Here is a 19,106-nt window from a genome sequence, read left to right as displayed (position 1 = left end):
AGAAGAAAATGGGGCTTCCCGTGTGCTGAGAAAATGGTTTTACCTGAGCTTCCAGCATGGAGCCAGTCTGTCCCCAAGAATTCTGATGGTAGTTCTTTATAAAAAGTCAGATGTTTACATCATTACAGTGGAGTTGCTTAACTATCCAGCTGTTAATTTATGTTTTTGAAATTCCTACTTTGAAGGCGATGATTTGTCCAATGCTTTGAAACCTGGCTTGCATATCATGGTACTAAGTGTATAGCGGTAGGAGTCTAAGTCAGCAAGCTTGCAAAAGTGCTTCCTTGGGCTCTTGTTTCTCTGCTGTTTAAAAAGTTTCTAAGTGTGTGTGTGTGTGTGTGTGTGTGTGTGTGTGTGTGTGTGTGTGTGTGTATACCATGGCACACATGTGGAAATCAAAGGACAATTTGTGGGACTCAGTTCTCCCCTTCCACCATGTGGAGCCTGAGGCTTGACAGTGATGGCTTTCATGTCTCACAGACCATCTTTGTTGTTTTATAAAATGCAGAGAAACTGTGCTTACAACATTAGAGCCAAAACTCAACCTGTCCACTGATACAGTGTGGTAAACAGTTAAATCATATACATAGAAAAAACATTTCTCATCCAGGGGTGTCTAAGCATGTCACAGCACTGCCTGTTCACAGATGCAGGGCACTGTTCTTTCCTTCATCACAGTGTTTTATTAATAATTTCGATGCCATTGGATGAACCAATAATGAAGAAAGTGTATCTGCAGCACTGTCACACCTTTCCAACACTGTCATACAAAGGGGTCCTCAGAGTGCACACATTCGAGATTTCAATTAGCAGGAGGTAGTGTCTACTCAGTGTACACACTCTTGAGATTGCAATCAGTTGTAGACAGTGTGTAATCAATATGCATACACTTGAGATTGGAACTGACTGTGTAGGTAATGTGTAAGGAGTTGCACAGGACATGAGGTCCAGCCAGTTGCTTGCCGTGCTAGATGGCTTGAATTTCTGGGAAGACCACACTGCTATGCATCCCCAAAGATACTTCCTTGTGAAGGAAAGACATGGGAACAAAAGTATGTATGTACAAGCTAAAATGGTAGTTAATAAAGGGTGTGAGGAATCACTAAAACTCTCAGTCACACAAACAAGGGAACACTGGGGAATAGGTACATGCATTCTCCATCTCTGATCTTAGGACTTGCCCAACTCTTGGGAAAACACAGGAAATACCAATGTTGACAATCAAGAGAACCTGAAACTGCTTTCTTTTTCACGTGTGTGTGTGTGTGTGTGTGTGTGTGTGTGTGTGTGTGTGTGTATGTGTGTGTACTATGTGCATGCATGCTCTTACATATATGGATGCACATATGTGTTAGGGTGTACATGCATGTGTGCATGTTGGCCTGAGGTTAACATCAGGAGTCTTCCTTGGTTGCATATTCATTGAGGCAGAGTCTCTCAGTTCAATGTTAAGCTCACAGTACAACTGGTCTACCTAGCCAGCTTGCTATAGGGATCCCCTGTCTCTGCCTCCAAAGGCTGCAGTTGGAGGTAGATCACCTTGTTCCTTTCATATTTATGTAGGTCCTGGGGCTCCAAGCTCCACTTCTCACACTTGCTGTCCCCACAGCAAGCACCTTAAGGGCTAAGCTGTGTCTCTAGCCCCAGACAATGCTTTTAAACCTTACTTTCCTTCCTGCTGGCCACATCATCCTGCCAGAGTAGATGCAATGTTGGCCCTAAATGCACTAGATGCCATGATCCTCTGTTGTCTGCCTTCTGTTCTGTGGAGTTTCTGCTCACACAGTGAAACAATTACAATGCTCTCACTCCTCTGCAGAAGGTCACACAAAGGCTGAATTTACTTCTGTCTGGGTTTTAGAGAATGAAGACTTTGGAACCCCTTTCATTTCAAGTCAAGAGGATTCTGCTTCTTCCTTTGGCTTTCTGGATCTTCCAACCTTGCCCCTTAGCCCACCCCCCTCACTCCCTCTCAAAATCCCCCTTCATGAGTCACTTGCAACACTGCCCCAGTGGATCTTTAAGTAGACCAGGACAGTCATGGCAAAATAAATGATTTGCAATACTCTAATGTTAAACTTAAATACCATCACAGGAATAATTGATGAACTACCTACACTCTGCTTGTTCTAATTCAGGTTCGTCTCAAAATTTCCAGGTTCCTTCTCTGCAAAAGTCAATGAGATGGAGAAATAGTATCACTATCAATAAAATGAGGTATCAAACACTGTAACAGTGTATTTTATGGTCACAAGCAGCAAATTTGTGATTCAGATGACCAGAAATGAGCTGACTTGGTTTTCACATGTTTGAGCATTTTATATTTGATTTCATTTTTAGTACTTTCTCATCAACACAAACGTCCAGAGGAGGGAGTAAAGATCCATGATCATGTCTGAGAGTGTGTGAATGTTGACTGTTATTTGATGTTTACAGTGAAGAATTGAGAACCCACAAGAATGCATGTTGGGGGCAAGGGAATAAGGTTAAATTTCTTCATTGGTTTGTGGGACTTCCAGGCAGGTATTCAAAGTCGGTTTTGCTTCTTGAATGAGTGGAATTTAGAACAGGCTGATGAGTTGCCATTTCAGGGTCAGCCACCACTCTGGACAAAATGTTCAAGAAAACAGAACAAGCATATTGAATGACATGCATTTTCTACAATTAACACTGAAAACCATTTGCATCCATGCTAAGACACGATAGCCATTGGCCATTCAGAGCACTTTCTGATGGTCCAGAGAACACAAGTTGGATTCCCAGCACTCATGGCAGATGGTTTATTACCTGTAATTCTAGCTATAGGAGATCCTACACCTTCTTTTGGCCTCCACAGGCAGTCGAGAAAGTGTACACACACACACACACACACACACACACACACACACACACACACACACACATACACACAGATCATCAATGTGAAAACCAAGGTAAAATGAAAACACATGCATACATACTTGCAAGGGCACAAGCACACACACTTTTGACCCCTCTTCATCTCAGGAAGATTTGCTTCTGTGAATGACTAGTCAGGGTGATCACAAAGCAATCATCTCACTGGTCAATTCAAGTCCAAGGCAGACAGGGGGTAGCAAAGGTCAGATGCACATTTGGTAGAGTCCTGATGAATTCTCATTCACACACCAACTCATTGCTGTCTTCTGGTTTCTGCACACCACAGAGCCCACAGGGTCTCAAAGTTACCAAAGACTTCCTAACTGACAAGGCAAACATTCTCAGCCTTCTAACAAAAACTTTCCACAGCACTGAACTCAGGATCATACTGTACCTCACACCAGCATTTTATGAAATTTTAAAATACAACCTTTTCAAGAGAATTTTACAATAAACACCCATCAACCCATGGGCTCAATTCTAAATATACATTATGATATGTTATTGATGTATATTTAACTATTCTTCTATTTTGTTTCTAAGTTTCTAAAGAAGACCATCTATCAATTTAACTTTTCAAAATGTCACTTAAAATTAAATCATAGACACCTGTATAGTACCCCCTAAATGTGTTTACATGCTCAAAATGACCTGCAGAATCTATTTCCAAGAGATCAAACTGTGAGCCCTTTCCATCCTCTGCTTGGTTCTGCCCCACACTCAGTGGGTTCATGATTGGCATGTCATACCCTACTATGGCAGCAGTTTCTCAACCTGTGGGTCTTGACCCCCACCCCCAGGGTTGAACTGCCCTTTCACAAGAATTGCATATCAGATATCCTGCATATCAGATATTTATGTTACAATTCATAACAGTAGCAAAATAACAGTTATGAAGTCACAACAAAATAATTTCATGGCGGGGGCATTACAACATGACAAACTGTATTAAGGGGTCAAGGCATTAGGAAGGTTGAGAACAACTGCCCAAAGGCCATGGATGCTTGCCTGGCTCTGACATACTCATGCACTCTGGCAGGCAGCAGTACTTCTGTTTCCCATGTCTAAACACCATTCGCTCTTTTGGAGAGGTGTCCTTCCTCCTTCTACACTCACTGTTACCACTGTCGTTACTATTAATACAATACACTTAGGATAAAATGCTCAAATGTTCTGTAGTTAGCATTCCTTGAAAGTTATAATCCCTACAGACAATGAAGGGAGCAAACCCCTCCCCACCAACCTTACCCACTGGATTGCTTTAGCCCATCCTCAGCCCTTCACCATCCTCCAGATCCCTCCACCTACTTACATGGCTATGAATCGGCATGCTGCCAAGGAGGACTGGGTTTCCAGAGACAGTGTACAAAGCCAGACCTCCACCAGACTGTCAGTTCCTTTACACAGGATCTTACCCTAAGCGCTGCGTGGAACCATGATGGCAGCCAGTTTCCTAGGTTTATGGACATTTTAAAGGGCAGCCAAGAAGAACTGAGCTGTGTGTCAGTGTGAAATGCATGCAAACTAGCTTATTAGTCAGTTTTATTGTGATTACACTCTGCATCGTATTATACACATATTGTTTTTAATTATTATATTGTTAAAGTCCTTTTCACCTCCTTATCCATGCCATTTAAATGTGCGTACTGGATTGATTGTTTGACTTGCAGAGATAGTTTCCATTACATTGCTTGAAAAAATTGTTTTAATGATGTAGCAATTGTGCCTATTTCTAAAATATAATTTTATAATCCAATACATTATACAACTTGTGCTAACCAAATAGTATAATTAGCATTTCCATCTCCCTGAAGGTTCCCATTCCTTTGTGTTAAGCATGTTTAGATTACATGTCTACTTTCCTGTTAGATAGAGCAGGCCAAAAATAAAGCCCAAACTCAAAAAGTATCACCTGCTGATCCTAGAAAAATCTTTGCCTAGCCTTCATTTCCAACTTGACACCTCTTCACCCACACAGACAGAATGGCAAAGTCATCCATGCTGGGAGATGGTTGCTCAGATCATAAGTCTGGTGGTAATGATCCAGATTTCCTTCAATGTGTCCTCACTTACTGCTACACAAATACCCAAAAAGCAAAAGGAAGAAGGGGGTGTGACCAGAGAAAAGCTGTAAACCAAACACACTCAAGTTCAAAGTCAGGAAACATCAAAATGGATGATGGGCCTTTAAAAATAAAGAAACAAGCGACAGCTACTTTGGTGTTTGTGTGTCCCTTCCAAGACAGAATGTTTGTAGCTGGGCCAATAATTGCATTTCTATAAAATGGCCTCATCTGGAGCCATTCTGCACATTTCAAGTTCCCCTGGGCTACTGCCATGCTGTTCCAAGGCAGGATGCTAGACCAACTGCCACCACAGCAGGGGTGCTGTAGCTTCTGATTGGGAATGGGACAGAGCTTAATGGCCTGCATTATACACCCATCACATGTCCCCCAAATGTCCCTGGTTGGTGCTCAGCTGAGAGCAGCAAAAGGTAAGGGAAAAAGGAAGACCCACAGTTATGTAAAGACTTCATCTTAACTCCAAAGTCTGCAAGCTATGGGCAGTGTCAGGTTGTCAGTGACAGCTAAGGTGCTAATGGCAGGGATGGGGCATCCAGGGACCACAATGCAAGGTCCATAAGGCCTGAAAGGTGAGTTGTCTGGCCCTTCCCAGTAAAACAAAACAAAACAAACTTCTGACTTTTGACCTGGTTGTGGGGGATGCTGTCATATTTTTATTATAAAATAGTAATTAGTGTACAGATTCCCAGGCCCTGGGTACTCTTGACTGTCTCTCTTCAACTACACTTCCTATTATACAAGCAGGTGTTTTCCAATTTTCTTTTAAGTCACCATGCACTGTTACACTGTTACAGAAATTTTACATCCAAAACTTCTGCATACCCTGCCTTATGTAACAAATGACAAAAATGAAATTTGTCCAAAAGCTATGGCTCTTCCTGGCATGTGGGATCCACTCTACTCCCTTAAACTCCATTAGAGCTACATAGAACCTCCATGCTGTTTTCTAAAGGTTGGTTTTATTGCATGTCACCCACCACCTTTATCTAACTGGCCCTCAATACCTATAGTCTGTAAGGTAGCATCAGGCCTCCTCAGGTGGGGTAGCTACACACATGATGATAAGTTTGCCCATGGATTTCCAACAGGTAGCAGACACATGTGTGAGCATTCCTATGTTCTGCTGATCTGTCAAAAGACATGAAAAGAATGAGCCTGCTTTTTTTCTCCCTGCCAAGGTCAGCAGGAGCAGAGAAATAATTTCTTCAACACTTGCTTTCTTACCGCTGCTTGTTGCCACGGGGCAAACACACCTGAAAATCCCAAGAATTCTCATCACAAGCATTAAGTCCTTATGACCTCCCCCCATACCAATATAAAACAGATCCGATTTGTTTTCTTTCCATCTTTAAACTGTCCCAGGGCATTCTAAGGGAACCTCTGGCTTCAGGAAAAGCCTTTTAAACAGATACTGTTGCAATCCCAAGGCCTCCTACACGAAGAAGAAAGAGCAAGGCCCCATTAGGAAGAAAAACAAACCAACTTCATTTCTTAAAGAAAAAAGAAGCAAACCCACATTTGATGATGAAAGAAACTCCAAGAATAATGAGAGTACATCAGGAAATTTTTTGAAAAGAAAGAAAAAATAAGCAAGAGTTTTTGTTTACTTAAAAGCATTGTTTGTGACATGATATTATAGCATTTCCCTTCCTGTTTCTGTAAACTAGGTTTAATCTGTATCTCTTCATTAAATACTTGGATTTACTGATAATCTGCAAGAATTTATGACAATGACACATCATTTTTGACTTTTTCATTCAACCCACCCTAGCCACTTTGATATTTCCTAGTGAGAAAAGAAATCTAACCCAAATAAGAACACTGAAAATGGCAAAGGAATCTTATTCCCATAATTTGATTGATCGTTTCCTATTCTGAACACTCAAGAGGGGGAAAAAAAGAATCCTTTCCTGGATGGCCTCAGGTTTCTCCCACTAATCTTTTACACTCAGGCAACACCATAAAACACAAATTAGTTACAAGGGTCCAAGAGCTATGGGGGCCAGAGGGGCCCCAAACAGACATGTGTCAAAATGCTGAGGAGAGCATCTAAAAACAGGTAGATGAAGAGTGAACAGTTTTGATCCCAGGTAAGGCTTTCATTAACCAGTTCTGGGACAACAGAAGGTTCTCCTTCAACTGGCTCCAGCCCAGCGGCGTTTCTGTCATGTTGTATGTACACCCCCCAACTAAATATAGGTAACTTAGAGGGGCACAGTTGTCAATGGCTAGGGCATACGTGGCTATGGCCTGGGCACTATGTGTGGACAGGTTCTAAATTCATGATGACCGTTAGGCAACACTACAGTAATGATGATGAGAGAGTGCTGGGTTAACAGTGTACTCTGTTCTGACTTGGGGCATTGCCACATCTTAAGAATAAAAAGAAAAAATGCCAATTCAAAGGTGAGTGGGACACGTTGGTAGAGATTTGGCAGCACACAGGGAGAAGGCCTGGTGGGACTCCTTACACTGCAAAGGAAACCCCAGGGCCTCCCAGTGACTCCAGGCACTGGGCACAGCTACCACCCAACCTGGTCCCTTTTGGAGGAGTGCAAGACTCCTTCCCATAATATTTTTCACAGTGCTTTGACTTCTGTGTACAGCAGCTCAGAGGCTCCATGCTCAGCTCACTCAAGAGGTTGTTTAGTGATTGTTGTTATTTTTTTAATGTATATGTGAAGAGCCCATTGGCTGGTTCAATATTATTAATATACTCAATAGGATTAGTTGTCAATTTTTATAACTAATGGTCCCTTATCAGAACCAAATAGTTCTGTCCAGTTGTATAACTAATAGGTCTCCTAATCAGATCAAACCAAAACTACATGGGCTGCTTTCAGTAGCCAGGATCTCTGGAAGCCTGATGGCTGAAGAGTTAAGCAGGAGTTACATTTAAACACTTCTGCCAGAGAGCATCCCAGAATGCCCAGGAGGTGGGGCACACTGGAGGGCTACATGTGGGTCAGCCTGGGGTCACATCAAGCTGTTGTTTGTGGGTTACTTTCCTTTTCCAAACCTGTGTGCTTTTTTATGTAGAATGCAGGACTTAAAACGTTGATCCTATTAAGTTCAATGAGACTCCCATTCACCTCATTCAGCCCACAGTGAGGCCTCAACACAATTGTTTTTGGCCACTTTACACCTAGAGTGGTGGGTTTTGTCAAACTCATTACAAAGTTCACATATCTTGTTTGATGTTTTGAAAGAAAATAGTTTTAAGGAGCATATTTTCCCCCACTAAAATGGAAAAGAATGCCAAAAGTAGAGAGTGATATTAAATCACAAAGATTAATTTTATTTGCACAAACATCCATACCCATCTCTTGCTCAAGAGATACCTAAAACAGATCCACTAAAGGCAAGACAATCAATCAACAAAATGAAACACCACTGGTTTCCTGGGGGCTCTGAAAGGAACTGGTGTTGCTTTGCTTTCCTCAAGCAAAAAAAAAAAAAAAAAAAAAAAAAAAAGTGATGTGGATTTTTCCAGTAATTATAAATAGTTTTAGATTTGCTTATTCAATACATACATATGATATGTAAAAATAAATAAGTTATTTTTACACCTGTTATAAATATCAAAGGGGAAGTGTTTGGAGGGAGATCTCATCACTGTGTTAAATGAGAAGCCCAGATTTGCAACTGTGTGTTTAAAAACAGCACAAAAATTACAGCATGCCACCTAGATAGAGACTTCAAATCTGATGATGCTGTCAGAGAAGGGAGGCTCCAGCAAGATCAGCCACTGGGCTTAGATGCTCCATCCTTGGTTCTCCACATTCTGCAATGGGACTTTCTCTCCACCTCTTCCAACCTGGAATGTAGCAATGTCTTCAGGTACTCTGGGAGTGTCTACACCATTGCAAAGACATTGAGCCCAGCTAGTGTGTGATCTATATAAGTTGGCCTGGACAGTCCAAGCCATGTTGCCACCACAGTCCACATCCATACCCTATAACCAACTCCCCCAGCTCTGAGACCTATTCTGATGTTTGTAGTTGAAAATGAAAAAAAAAAAATGGGGATCTGGGTTAAGAGCACTTGTTGCTCTTGCAGAGAAATTGGGTTTGGTTCCCAGCACCCACATGGTGATTAGTAAGTCCAGTTCTAAATGATCCGACACCCTCTTCTGTCTTCTGCATGCACCAGGCATACACACAGTACACAGACATACGTGCAGGCACAACACCCATATACCATATACATAATAAACATACAAAACACCATACGCATAAGTAAATGAACCTTTTTTTAAAAAAATTGTTTTTAACACTGTTAATCCCACACTTGGGTGGCAGAGGCAGGCAGATCTCTGTGAGTTTGAGGCCAGTCTTGTCTACAGAGTGAGTTCCAGGACAGCCAGGACTGCTTCACAGAGAAACCCTGTCTCAAAAATATAAAAAAGTTTTTAAAAAGACTTGTGTTTCATTTCTCCTAGTTTGGCTTTTTCAGTTTCTCACACCTGTCACTTGTGCAAAGGTTCTCTGTCCCTACAGGAATTTCCAGGGCTGGGAACCTTTCATCCCTTCTTCGCATTGCACTTGCCATCCAAAAGCAAAGGAAGGGAAGGACGCTGTCTCTGTGGGCGAGCCAGGAGGGAGTGTTGTTCTGAAACAAGCCAGGGGAGGCTCATCCTGCCTAGAAGCAACAGGTGCTGTGAGGAGGGGAAGCGGCCATCCCACTCGGGATGAAAGAGCATGGGATACACAGTGTGTGCGGAGTAGGTACACACAATCTGCCTTCGCTGTCAAGGAGAGCTTAGGATAATTTGGGGTATTTAAATTGCACAAAATAGCACAAAAATTCTCAGGATATAAACTTTACCACGCCCCCCCCCCCAGGAGTAGCATTATACAGGTACAGGTCAAGTATAACACACTGATAAAAACTAAGACCCTCATCTCAGTCAACTAGACTGGTGCGGTAGCATATGCCTATAACCCCAGCGCTTGGGGAGGTCGAGGCAGCCAGCCTGGGCTACATGTAGAGATGTCATTTCCAAACAAGAAATGAAACACACAGACATCAGAAAGCCCCCCCCCCCGCGCCTCCTATTCACCATGGAATCCTTCCAAGAACCCCAGAGAGTGGCTGGCATAGTATAGCACTACATGCAAACCACTCATATGTGCTCACACACAAATGTAATGGCCTTCACCTCTCCATTAACCACTTTTGTGCTATGGCCAGAACTTCTGCAGCTTGGAGCACGCCAACCAAACTTGTCTAGATTTCTTTACTCCTTCAAAATTCTGCAGGCAGAAGACTTAATTTCTCCATAGACCTCAGCCACTCAGCATTCAACAGAAATTATCTTTCTTTACTGAGATTTGGACTTAGGGAAGCAACTTTGTACCTCTTCCTCCTCGTGTCCAAGTTGCCAGCACACCTACTCCTGTGCTTGTCTCATTATTAAGTAAAATAAGGAGTAGTTGCATGGAAGCATAGGGATGCTTGGAGTGTGGGGTTCAGAAGGGAGATGGCCGCTAAGTGAGTAACAGGTAGGTGTTATACACAATGTGAATTTTCTGGACAGAGGGGTGACTTACACTATGTAGAACAGTATGACGTTTCATCCTGCTATCTGGAAAGGCAGACATTTAAGATTTGTGATGTCTTTGTTCCTGGAATTCTCCATTAATATTCTCAGACTGTGACTGAACCACTGGTAAGTGAAACCTCAAGTACAGGGAAGCTACCACCACATCATCCACACTTGCCTTGTTTATTCCCAAATCACTTATTTTCCTGCTCTAGGCTGAACCAGTAGAGTGACACTGAATTTGACTTTTCTTTCTTTCTTTCTTTCTTTTTCTTTCTTTCTTTCTTTTTCTCAAGACAGGGTTTCTCTGTGCAGCTTTGGAGCCTATCCTGGCACTCGCTCTGGAGACCAGCCTGGCCTCGAACTCACAGAGATCCACCTGCCTCTGCCTCCCGAGTGCTGGGATTAAAGGCGTACACCACCAACGCCTGGCTCAATTTGACTTTTCTTAGGACTGTCAAATTTACATGAGTTCTGGACACAGGGAAAAATACCCCACAGACGAAAGTTATGGTCAATGAATAATACTAGGTCAATGGACAAGAACTCAGCAAAAGGGAGTGTTGACTTCAGCCACTGGGTCCCTTGATTAAAGTCACTTTTCCAGTGATAATGTTCCTATCCCTCCCTTTTCCACTGTTTTAACCTGACTCCACCTGTCCTTAGGCATGGAAATGCATCTCTCACCTCTGCTCTGTCCTGGGAGTTGTCCTGTATCAGGTGAGCACAAGGCAGGTGCTCCAAGGGTTAAGCTGGCTTCTGTGTGCTCTTGCTCTGTGAAGAACCACAGGGCCCTCCCTCCTCCAGAGCTTGCACCACACAGGGGAAGGAATAAGCCTGCACTAAAGTCATCTGGAAGCATTTTCATCTGAAGCCAGCTTTCAGAAACAGAGGCAACATGCACTAACAAAAGTCATCTGTGGCATATGGCATTCCTTCCTCATACAGATTTCTAATATAAATCCTCTAATCATTTGTAGCTTGCTTTTCAGGTTTATTGTCAAGTCAAGTCTCTTTTATTTCTCTCCAAAGAATAAACTGCCTGCCTAAAAGGAGGCAACTGCCCCAACCTAAAAGAGTCAAAATGCTGCAGCTGTGCTAGGTGGCTGGTACCTGATACATAAGTGGTACATAGTTTGTTATTCTCTCTCTCTCTCTCTCTCTCTCTCTCTCTCTCTCTCTCTCTCTCTCTCTCTCTCTCTCTTCCTTCCTTTCCTCCCTCCCTCTCCCCTCTTCCCCTCTCCCCTCCCTACCCCACTTTCTCTCTCTCCCCTTCTCCTACTTCTTCTCTCCCTCTCCTACTCCCTCTCCCCCTCTCCCCCACCCCTCTCAATTTTCTCTTCTACAAACACAACCTGATCATCTGGCACCTCAGCTCTGGCACAGAGGTTTACTGACCGCTCATTTTACCACTAGGTGGCGCTACACATCACATTCAAACTAGGCTGCTCTCAAGTGAGGAGGAATTTTGTTTATATCCTTTCAAAGAATCTCTCTGGCATTCCTAACGGCAAGTACTTAACTGCATTATTAATAAACACTCCCCCTTTCCTGCCACACATCTGCCGTTATCTGACAACTCCTGAGACCGGATTAAAACTGTACTCTGCAGTACAAAACTCACGGGACCCAAGGGCAATCTCGTGTGTTCATGTACCTGAGAAATGCCAACGTTTCAAGGTTGTATCACTGGAAGCAGGAATTAGGAGAGAACAGAGCACTGGCTCATATGTTTCCTTATTAGTTGTATTCATATACCCCACAGAGATTTTTAAAGTGTCTCAAATTAACACACATCCTGAAGTGTTGAGCGTCTATCAAGATGAAGGGCAGAGGGCAAGCGTTGCTTCGGTGCCATTTCTTTCTTTAGCGCATATATGAAAGGCACATATCTGGTAAGAAACTTCCACAATTTTAACTCATCGCTTAAGGATGACAAAATTCCCAGACATTCAGGTTTAATACTGTTGGGAAACACAGACCAAGAAACTACACTATTGAGATTTGTATTTTTTTTTTTTTTTTTTGATGTACTGCCTCACTAGGGAGCCAGGCAAGTTTCAAACTTGTGGTGTTCCCCACAAAACCTCCAAAGTGCTGGGGTTACAAGGTGGGGCACTGTGCCTGGCAAAACCTGTTCTCTTTATTGGCCATACCTCTATTAGGTGGGGGGTTTTCCCCCTCAGGGTTCCTGCCTAGACCCAGCATTAGGACTGATGGTGACTACAGTTTACAGTTGTTTGAATATGTCCCATAGAGAGATGACCAGTTCTTATGGTTGTTTATATCAAGGAGGCTTGTTTGCTTTGTGACCAACATTCTTCATGATGTGAACATCTGGTCTATGTAAGGTTGGCCCCTGTTGTCATTAATTGCACGGGCTTACTTTATTCCCATGACCCCTCTAAAATACAGACTTGGCACTTAGTCTTCCCTGGCCAATCAACTGGTTTATTTATATGAGGCAAATATTTGGGCCAGAGTGTTTTCTTTTAAGGGAAGGTGGGGCAGGAGATCACAGTGCTGTGGGGGGTTTTCAGCCAGAGAATGTCTCTGCATTCTCATACAAAGTGTATCAGCACATTATACCCCTTGGATTCTAAGGGGATGCACACACAAGAATGTGTGGACTCAAGGTATTTCAACCCTAGGATAATAGATGCCTCTTCTATAGCCAGCACATCTAAGTCATTCCCTAACCATTTAATGAAGTTTATCACACAAATTCTATCCCTTCCTCATCTATTGCATATCTACTTCTACGCATACACACACACACACACACACACACACACACACACACACACACACCTGATTAAATTACCAGTGACATCAGAACCCAGAATTCAGACAATGACAACAGGTGGGAAGTATCCAGTCACTCAGAGCTCCTGGGAATTATATTCATAGAAGAAATAGGTCCATTTTTTCTCCAGAGACATGGATCCCCTGAGCTCAGAGTCCTCTCAGTCCTTGTTCCTTGCTTACTCAAGGCTACAGCCCCTGGACTTCAGTCCATATGACCTTGCATGGGTGGCCAGGATCTGCACCTCCTTTGGCTTAAATTTCAGACTTTTGTGCAGAAGGGGACAGTAGTGTGGAGGGTGGGAATGGTTCCTGGAGGTACTCTGCAGCTGCTCCCAGCTGCCACAAAATGCAGAGTTATCCCAGAAGCCGGAAGTTCCTCTGCTCAAGTTGACTCTCTAGTGGCCTTGAAAAATAAGGCCATGATCATGAAAGTTCAAAATTTTCACATTTTGATGAAGTCAGGAGAACAGTAACTCCAAAACTCCAAGCTGAGTCTTCTGTCTTTACTGTGGGCTATAATGTGATATCATTCTCTGCTGAAATGGCCCAGACTTGCTAATGAAGGGAATTAAAATGTGGGGCATGCCAGCACCAAAGACAGCATAATGAATGCTTCTTATCATTACCCAAATACATCTATAGAATGTTACCAGAGCCATGTATAAGCATGTGTGTTTATGTGGGCGTGTGGGTGGATAAATAGAGGACAGACAGATGCATAGCAGACCCTCTGTATCCACAGGTTGTACATCCAGAGACTCGGCCAACTGTGTATGAAAACATGCAGAAAAATTTACATCTGTGTTGAACATGTCCTGACTCTTTTCTGTTATTATTCCCTAGACAATACTGTAGCAACTCTTTACATAAAATTTACATTGTATCACGCATTATAAATAATGCACACATGATTTAAAGTGCAGAGGAGGATGCTTTAAGTCATTGCAGTACTGTGTCATTACATAAAAGGGACTTGAGCATCTGAGAAGTTTGTTATTTACAGGGAGATGGGACCATTGCCTCACAGACACCAAAGAAGGGTGTATATATACACGAATATTTACATGTGTAGGTTACAAATACATGTCCTTTGTCTCTGTAGGGAAAGTGGAATAGACTTTCTCTGCAGGTGTAATAAACAAGCAGGGAGAAGGCCCTCCTCATTTAGTTCAAAGCTCACCTGCCCTTGAACTAGAGGCCACTGGTCTTGACTTGCTAATGAAGGGAATTAAAATGTGGGGCATGCTAGGACCAAAGACAGCATAATGATTAGATCTCCACATGTTGAAGAGAGTGAAAAGATTTCCACTCTCCTTTATGATCATACCATCCATGAAATGGAAACGGATGCTATTCACTTTGAATGATTGGTGTCACATGACACTCGTGCAAGGCACAGACATTTGCTGTACAGATATCATGTCTGCTAAAATTAAGTCATGAGGAATGCTTTCCAAACCAGGGTGGAGTTTCATACCCAGAAACCTCCACTGGAGTGTCCTGAGTTATTAGGAACAAGTTTCCACACACACAAACATTGCCAGGATACTTGTTGAGCCATCAAATGCTTAAGTCAATAAGAAGAACATCCTGTTTTGATGTTCAATAACAAATTCGTTTTCATTCTATTATAATTGTTTTCAAAGATTGAGTTATACTCTATTCTGGAAACATATCTCATATTTTATTTTTCTTCTTGGTGGTGGAAATATATAGGAACATCTCAGCAACAGGAGGTTATACCTCTCAAACTGCTTCTCCAAGAGATTTCCTCAAACTTTCTAACAGCAACAGTTCTCTCCCTTTGTGAAGACAGTAGGGGGCACTGCCACAGTAAACTGTTAGGACAAACAAGAAAAGAAAGAAAGAAAGAAAGAAAGAAAGAAAGAAAGAAAGAAAGAAAGAAAATAAGAAAGGAAGGGGGAGGGAGAAAGGGAGAAGGAAAAAGAAAGAAGCAGAGGCTAGACTTTTTTTATTTCCCCCATGTCAATAAGCATCTAAAAATATTATCCATATTTTTTATTTTATTTTCTTCAATTGTTCAGTATTTTCTCTCTCTCGATCTCTCTCTCTCTCTGTGTGTGTGTGTGTGTGTGTCTGTGTGTGTGTGTGTGTGTCTGTGTGTGTGTGTCTGTGTGTGTGTGTCTCTGTGTGTGTGTGTGTGTGTGTGTGTGTGTGTGTCTGTGTGTGTGTGTGTCTCTGTGTGTGTGTGTGGTCTTAAATGTGTGGTAGAAATTCTCTATTGCAAATTTGGGGTAACTTAGGAAGGGCTACCCAGATCCTTGTTCTAAATATTAGGTAAATATAAGTAGCCCAAATGCACAGTAGCTTCAAGGCATTCTGTGTGGGGCTTTTTAAGTCCTCAGTCTTTCTCACAAACATCAAACTTCAAGTTCAGAGTCAAGATGAAAAGGAACTGTGGGAGAAATTTCATTAAATAATCCCATAATCCAGGCTCCATGGGTTGTTTTTTTTTTAAGGAGTTTTTCATATAATTCAGTGAGCTTAAATTTATGCATTCAATAAAAAAAAAACTCACTGTGAATGTTAAAACAAAGACATTGTTCCGACACTTGGAAAATTAAATTCACCAACCATGAAGTCTACTGTGCAGTTATTTTTGTAACCACTATAAATTGCTTTATAGAACTCCTCTGCCGGGTAAACAACCCAAGGAGATTTCCTTCATAGCATGCATCCAGTTTCCAAAGGGCAGGGTGGCTTTGAGTTTATGACTTTTTCTTTTTATTTTTTCCTGCCTTTTTTTTTTAAGTAGTTGTGTTTTTAGTTACCTTGAAACCTTCCTGCTTTTACATGATTCCAGAAAGATCCACAGAAAATCAGACCCAGGACTGTAGGTATATTGTGCCCTCAAATATACATTATTGGAATAAGAAGAAACAATCCTACCTTGTGGAAATAAAGTTTATAGAGCAAAACGAAAATAAAGGAGGTTAGTACTAAATATTTCACCATATTTAATAGGACCTCAGAGCCCAGGCTGGCCTAGATGTTTCAGACTGATGGCTTGAAATGTGTCTCTCCCAGCACTGTACGAGGCCAAATTCAATTCGAGCGGCTAGAGATAAGAGTTTTAGGGTCTTTAATCACTTCTTTCTTGTGTCCTTGAGGAATAGCACAGAACCGCCTTTGTGTTAAGAAGAAGGACCTGTTGTCCAGATTCAACAGGTCATTTTAAAGGAACTTCCCAGAGGGTACAATGTAAATGACGGAAACACGGGGGAGGGGGAATTTTTTAAGTGGCTGATGATTTTAAATGATATATATTCTGCATCGAGGAAGGCTGATTGTTTTTCTTTCCAATGAATGGAAAGTTACTGTTTTTAGAAGTGTTTAATGTTTGGATCTGAATTTTTTTTTAGGACTAACCTATAAATTCAGCCCCTGAAATCAATCAGAACATGTTCTTGACTCCACACATGAAATACACTAGTCGCATCATGCCCGGCTCCGGTTTATGAATGATTCCTTCCGTGTATCTCAATTGTGTCATAACTTTTCTAATATTGTTTCAGTTATAATGAGAATGAATATTTTATGAACAGGCTGAACTTTATAAAATGGGAAAATTCTAACCATATGATTTTTCCTTGAACTTGGAGGAGGGGGGTGGATCAGTATTTTTACCTCAAACTAAATCCAGGCCACGCTAGAATTTATTGGAGTTTAGCTAACTCTTACATTATAGGTGATCTGAATTTGACACTGGCAAATAAGCTTACCTTGTAAATGAAGTTCACTCTTCACTGCATTTTCCTATGATTCTTTATTTTTTTAATCTCTTCCCCCTTTTAAAGTTAGCAGTCTTATTTGTAAAGATAATTTTTCGGAGCTCTTTAGAGACGTTTCTGTCAGGCCAACGGTATTACCAAGGAAATGTTCTTTAAAACCCAGCGACTGGCTGCTGGCCCTTGTTGGGACATAGATTATCTAAACTACATGAACTCCCGGGCACTTGACACTTTTACTAAGTCTCTATATGACTTACCACCTTGGACAACTATCAGGCAAAAGGTCAAGGCAAATAAAGATCATGTTAACCACAGGGTATTACCCCAAAGATAAAGGAAGAGAAACAAGCTTCCTTTGCTGAGATAGCTCAGTAATGACGAACAGGTTTCTAACTTTAAAGAAAACTCTCTCCCGCCTTTCTCTTTATTTTCCTTTATCTAAATACAAGGGTGACTTCGGTATGTTTTTAGGATTAAAATCAAGACAACAGCCTTTCCTCTCTCAATCTGCCCCTCCCCAAAGGAGAGGGGAGAGAATGAAAGCCCTAGTTGGGGACAGCTACTGCTTCCCCTTTGCCACCCTTCCCAAGTCTCCCCCTCTGGTCAGCCTGCACTCCGAAATGCCCATGAGGGGCTCCCAAGCTCACCGGTACCAGTCGAGGCCCTTGTGGTAGCTGCGGTCGAAAAAGTGGGGCTCGGCGCCCACTGCGCGCACGTCGGGGTGCACGCGCAGGAACTCCAGCAGCGCCCTCGTGCCGCCCTTCTTCACACCAATGATGATGGCCTGCGGCAGCTGCTTGCTACCCTCATCCAGGAGTAGGGCCAGGGTCCCCGACTGGGCCTCTGCCACGCTGCTTCCCGCCCCAGAGCCTCCTGGAGAGGCGGCCAGCCCCGGGTTCTGCTCGTCCTGGTCGCTGTTGTAGCCTGGCCCGGGCCGCCCGCGCCTCCGCCGCTGCCGCAGCTGCAGGAGGCGCTTCCTTTGCGCCCCCGCGGGCCACGCCGCCAACTCCCTCGGTCCTGCAGGGACACCGCGCCCCGGGACTCCAGCGACGGGGCCTGACCCGGGCTGGCAGCGCTCGGCCAGGCAGTAGAAGACATAGAGGGAAGTGAGTAGCGAGCAGAGCATCAGCAAGAACTTCCTGAAGATACTGCGCGACAGTGGCTCAGCCGGGCTGGGCTGGGCACCGGCGGGGCCCGAGGGGGCCATCCTAGCCGAAGGCGACTGACGACGCGCGGGCCATGCTAGGCCGGGACTGTGCCGGGTGCCCTGCCATCCAGCTCGCTGCCCTGCGGCCACATCGCCCGAGCGCCACTGCGTGCGCAAGAGCTGCCCCGCGGGGCGGCGGCCAGAGCTGGAGCGGGGACCAAAAGCCGCGAGCCCTTCTCGGGGTCCCGGGCTCCGGACGAAGGGGCAGAAAGGGGTTCGGGGCCGTGCTTAAGAAACCATCGTCTCGGGTCTGAAATGTGACCGAGTCCTGAGCCTAGCTGGGCAGAGCTCGGCGCTCTGGGTCCCGAGAGTCGCTGGTCAAGACAGTGCCGCAGAGGTGGCAAAGGCGCTGGGCTCAGCAGGGTCCTCAGTGGCCACTTGGTGCGGATCTGTCCTCAGCGACCGTGCATCCTTGGCTCGGTCCCAGTGGAAGGGACGCGGAGTTGCCGGACCGCAGAGCTGTGTGCGCTCTGGACAAAGCGAGTGACCGTTTTTCCCCAGCCGCTGGCTGCTCTGTTCTCCTGGCCCTCCCAGGAGCGCACTCTGGGTCTCAGCACGGAGCCAGGTCCCCTTAGCCTCTCTGTCTGAGTAGAACTCGAGTCTTCTGGCCTCTTGGGGCGCTCCGGAAGTCTACCCACTCCTCTGGGGCCCCAGCTGGGAGCTGCCTGGAGTGGACCCTCTGCTGGGGACCTGTCAGCGGCCGCTGCCACTGTGCTCCTAGATACTCCCTGCAGCCTCCTTGGCCTCTACCGCCACACGTGGGACGCGAAGGAAGGCAAACTTGGTGGTGACGTCAATGGCCCAGACTAGAC

General features: G+C 43.9%; 1 protein-coding gene across 1 annotated transcript in view; it reads right to left on the bottom strand.

Annotated features, from left to right (window-relative positions):
* LOC113836795 (heparan sulfate glucosamine 3-O-sulfotransferase 3A1) overlaps positions 1-18,294 on the bottom strand; it is an 83,452-nt gene extending 65,158 nt beyond the window's left edge. Inside the window, exon 1 of the mRNA XM_027427152.2 lies at positions 17,735-18,294. Within this exon, the coding sequence (XP_027282953.1) occupies positions 17,735-18,294 (560 nt within the window). The remainder of the gene's footprint in view (positions 1-17,734) is intronic.
* Between the last annotated feature and the right edge of the window lie 812 nt (positions 18,295-19,106).

Source organism: Cricetulus griseus, chromosome 7, assembly GCF_003668045.3.
Source record: "Cricetulus griseus strain 17A/GY chromosome 7, alternate assembly CriGri-PICRH-1.0, whole genome shotgun sequence".
Taxonomy (NCBI): Eukaryota; Metazoa; Chordata; class Mammalia; order Rodentia; family Cricetidae; genus Cricetulus; species Cricetulus griseus.
Note: the sequence above shows the minus strand (reverse complement) of the source record. Positions and strands in the feature narration are given on the sequence as shown.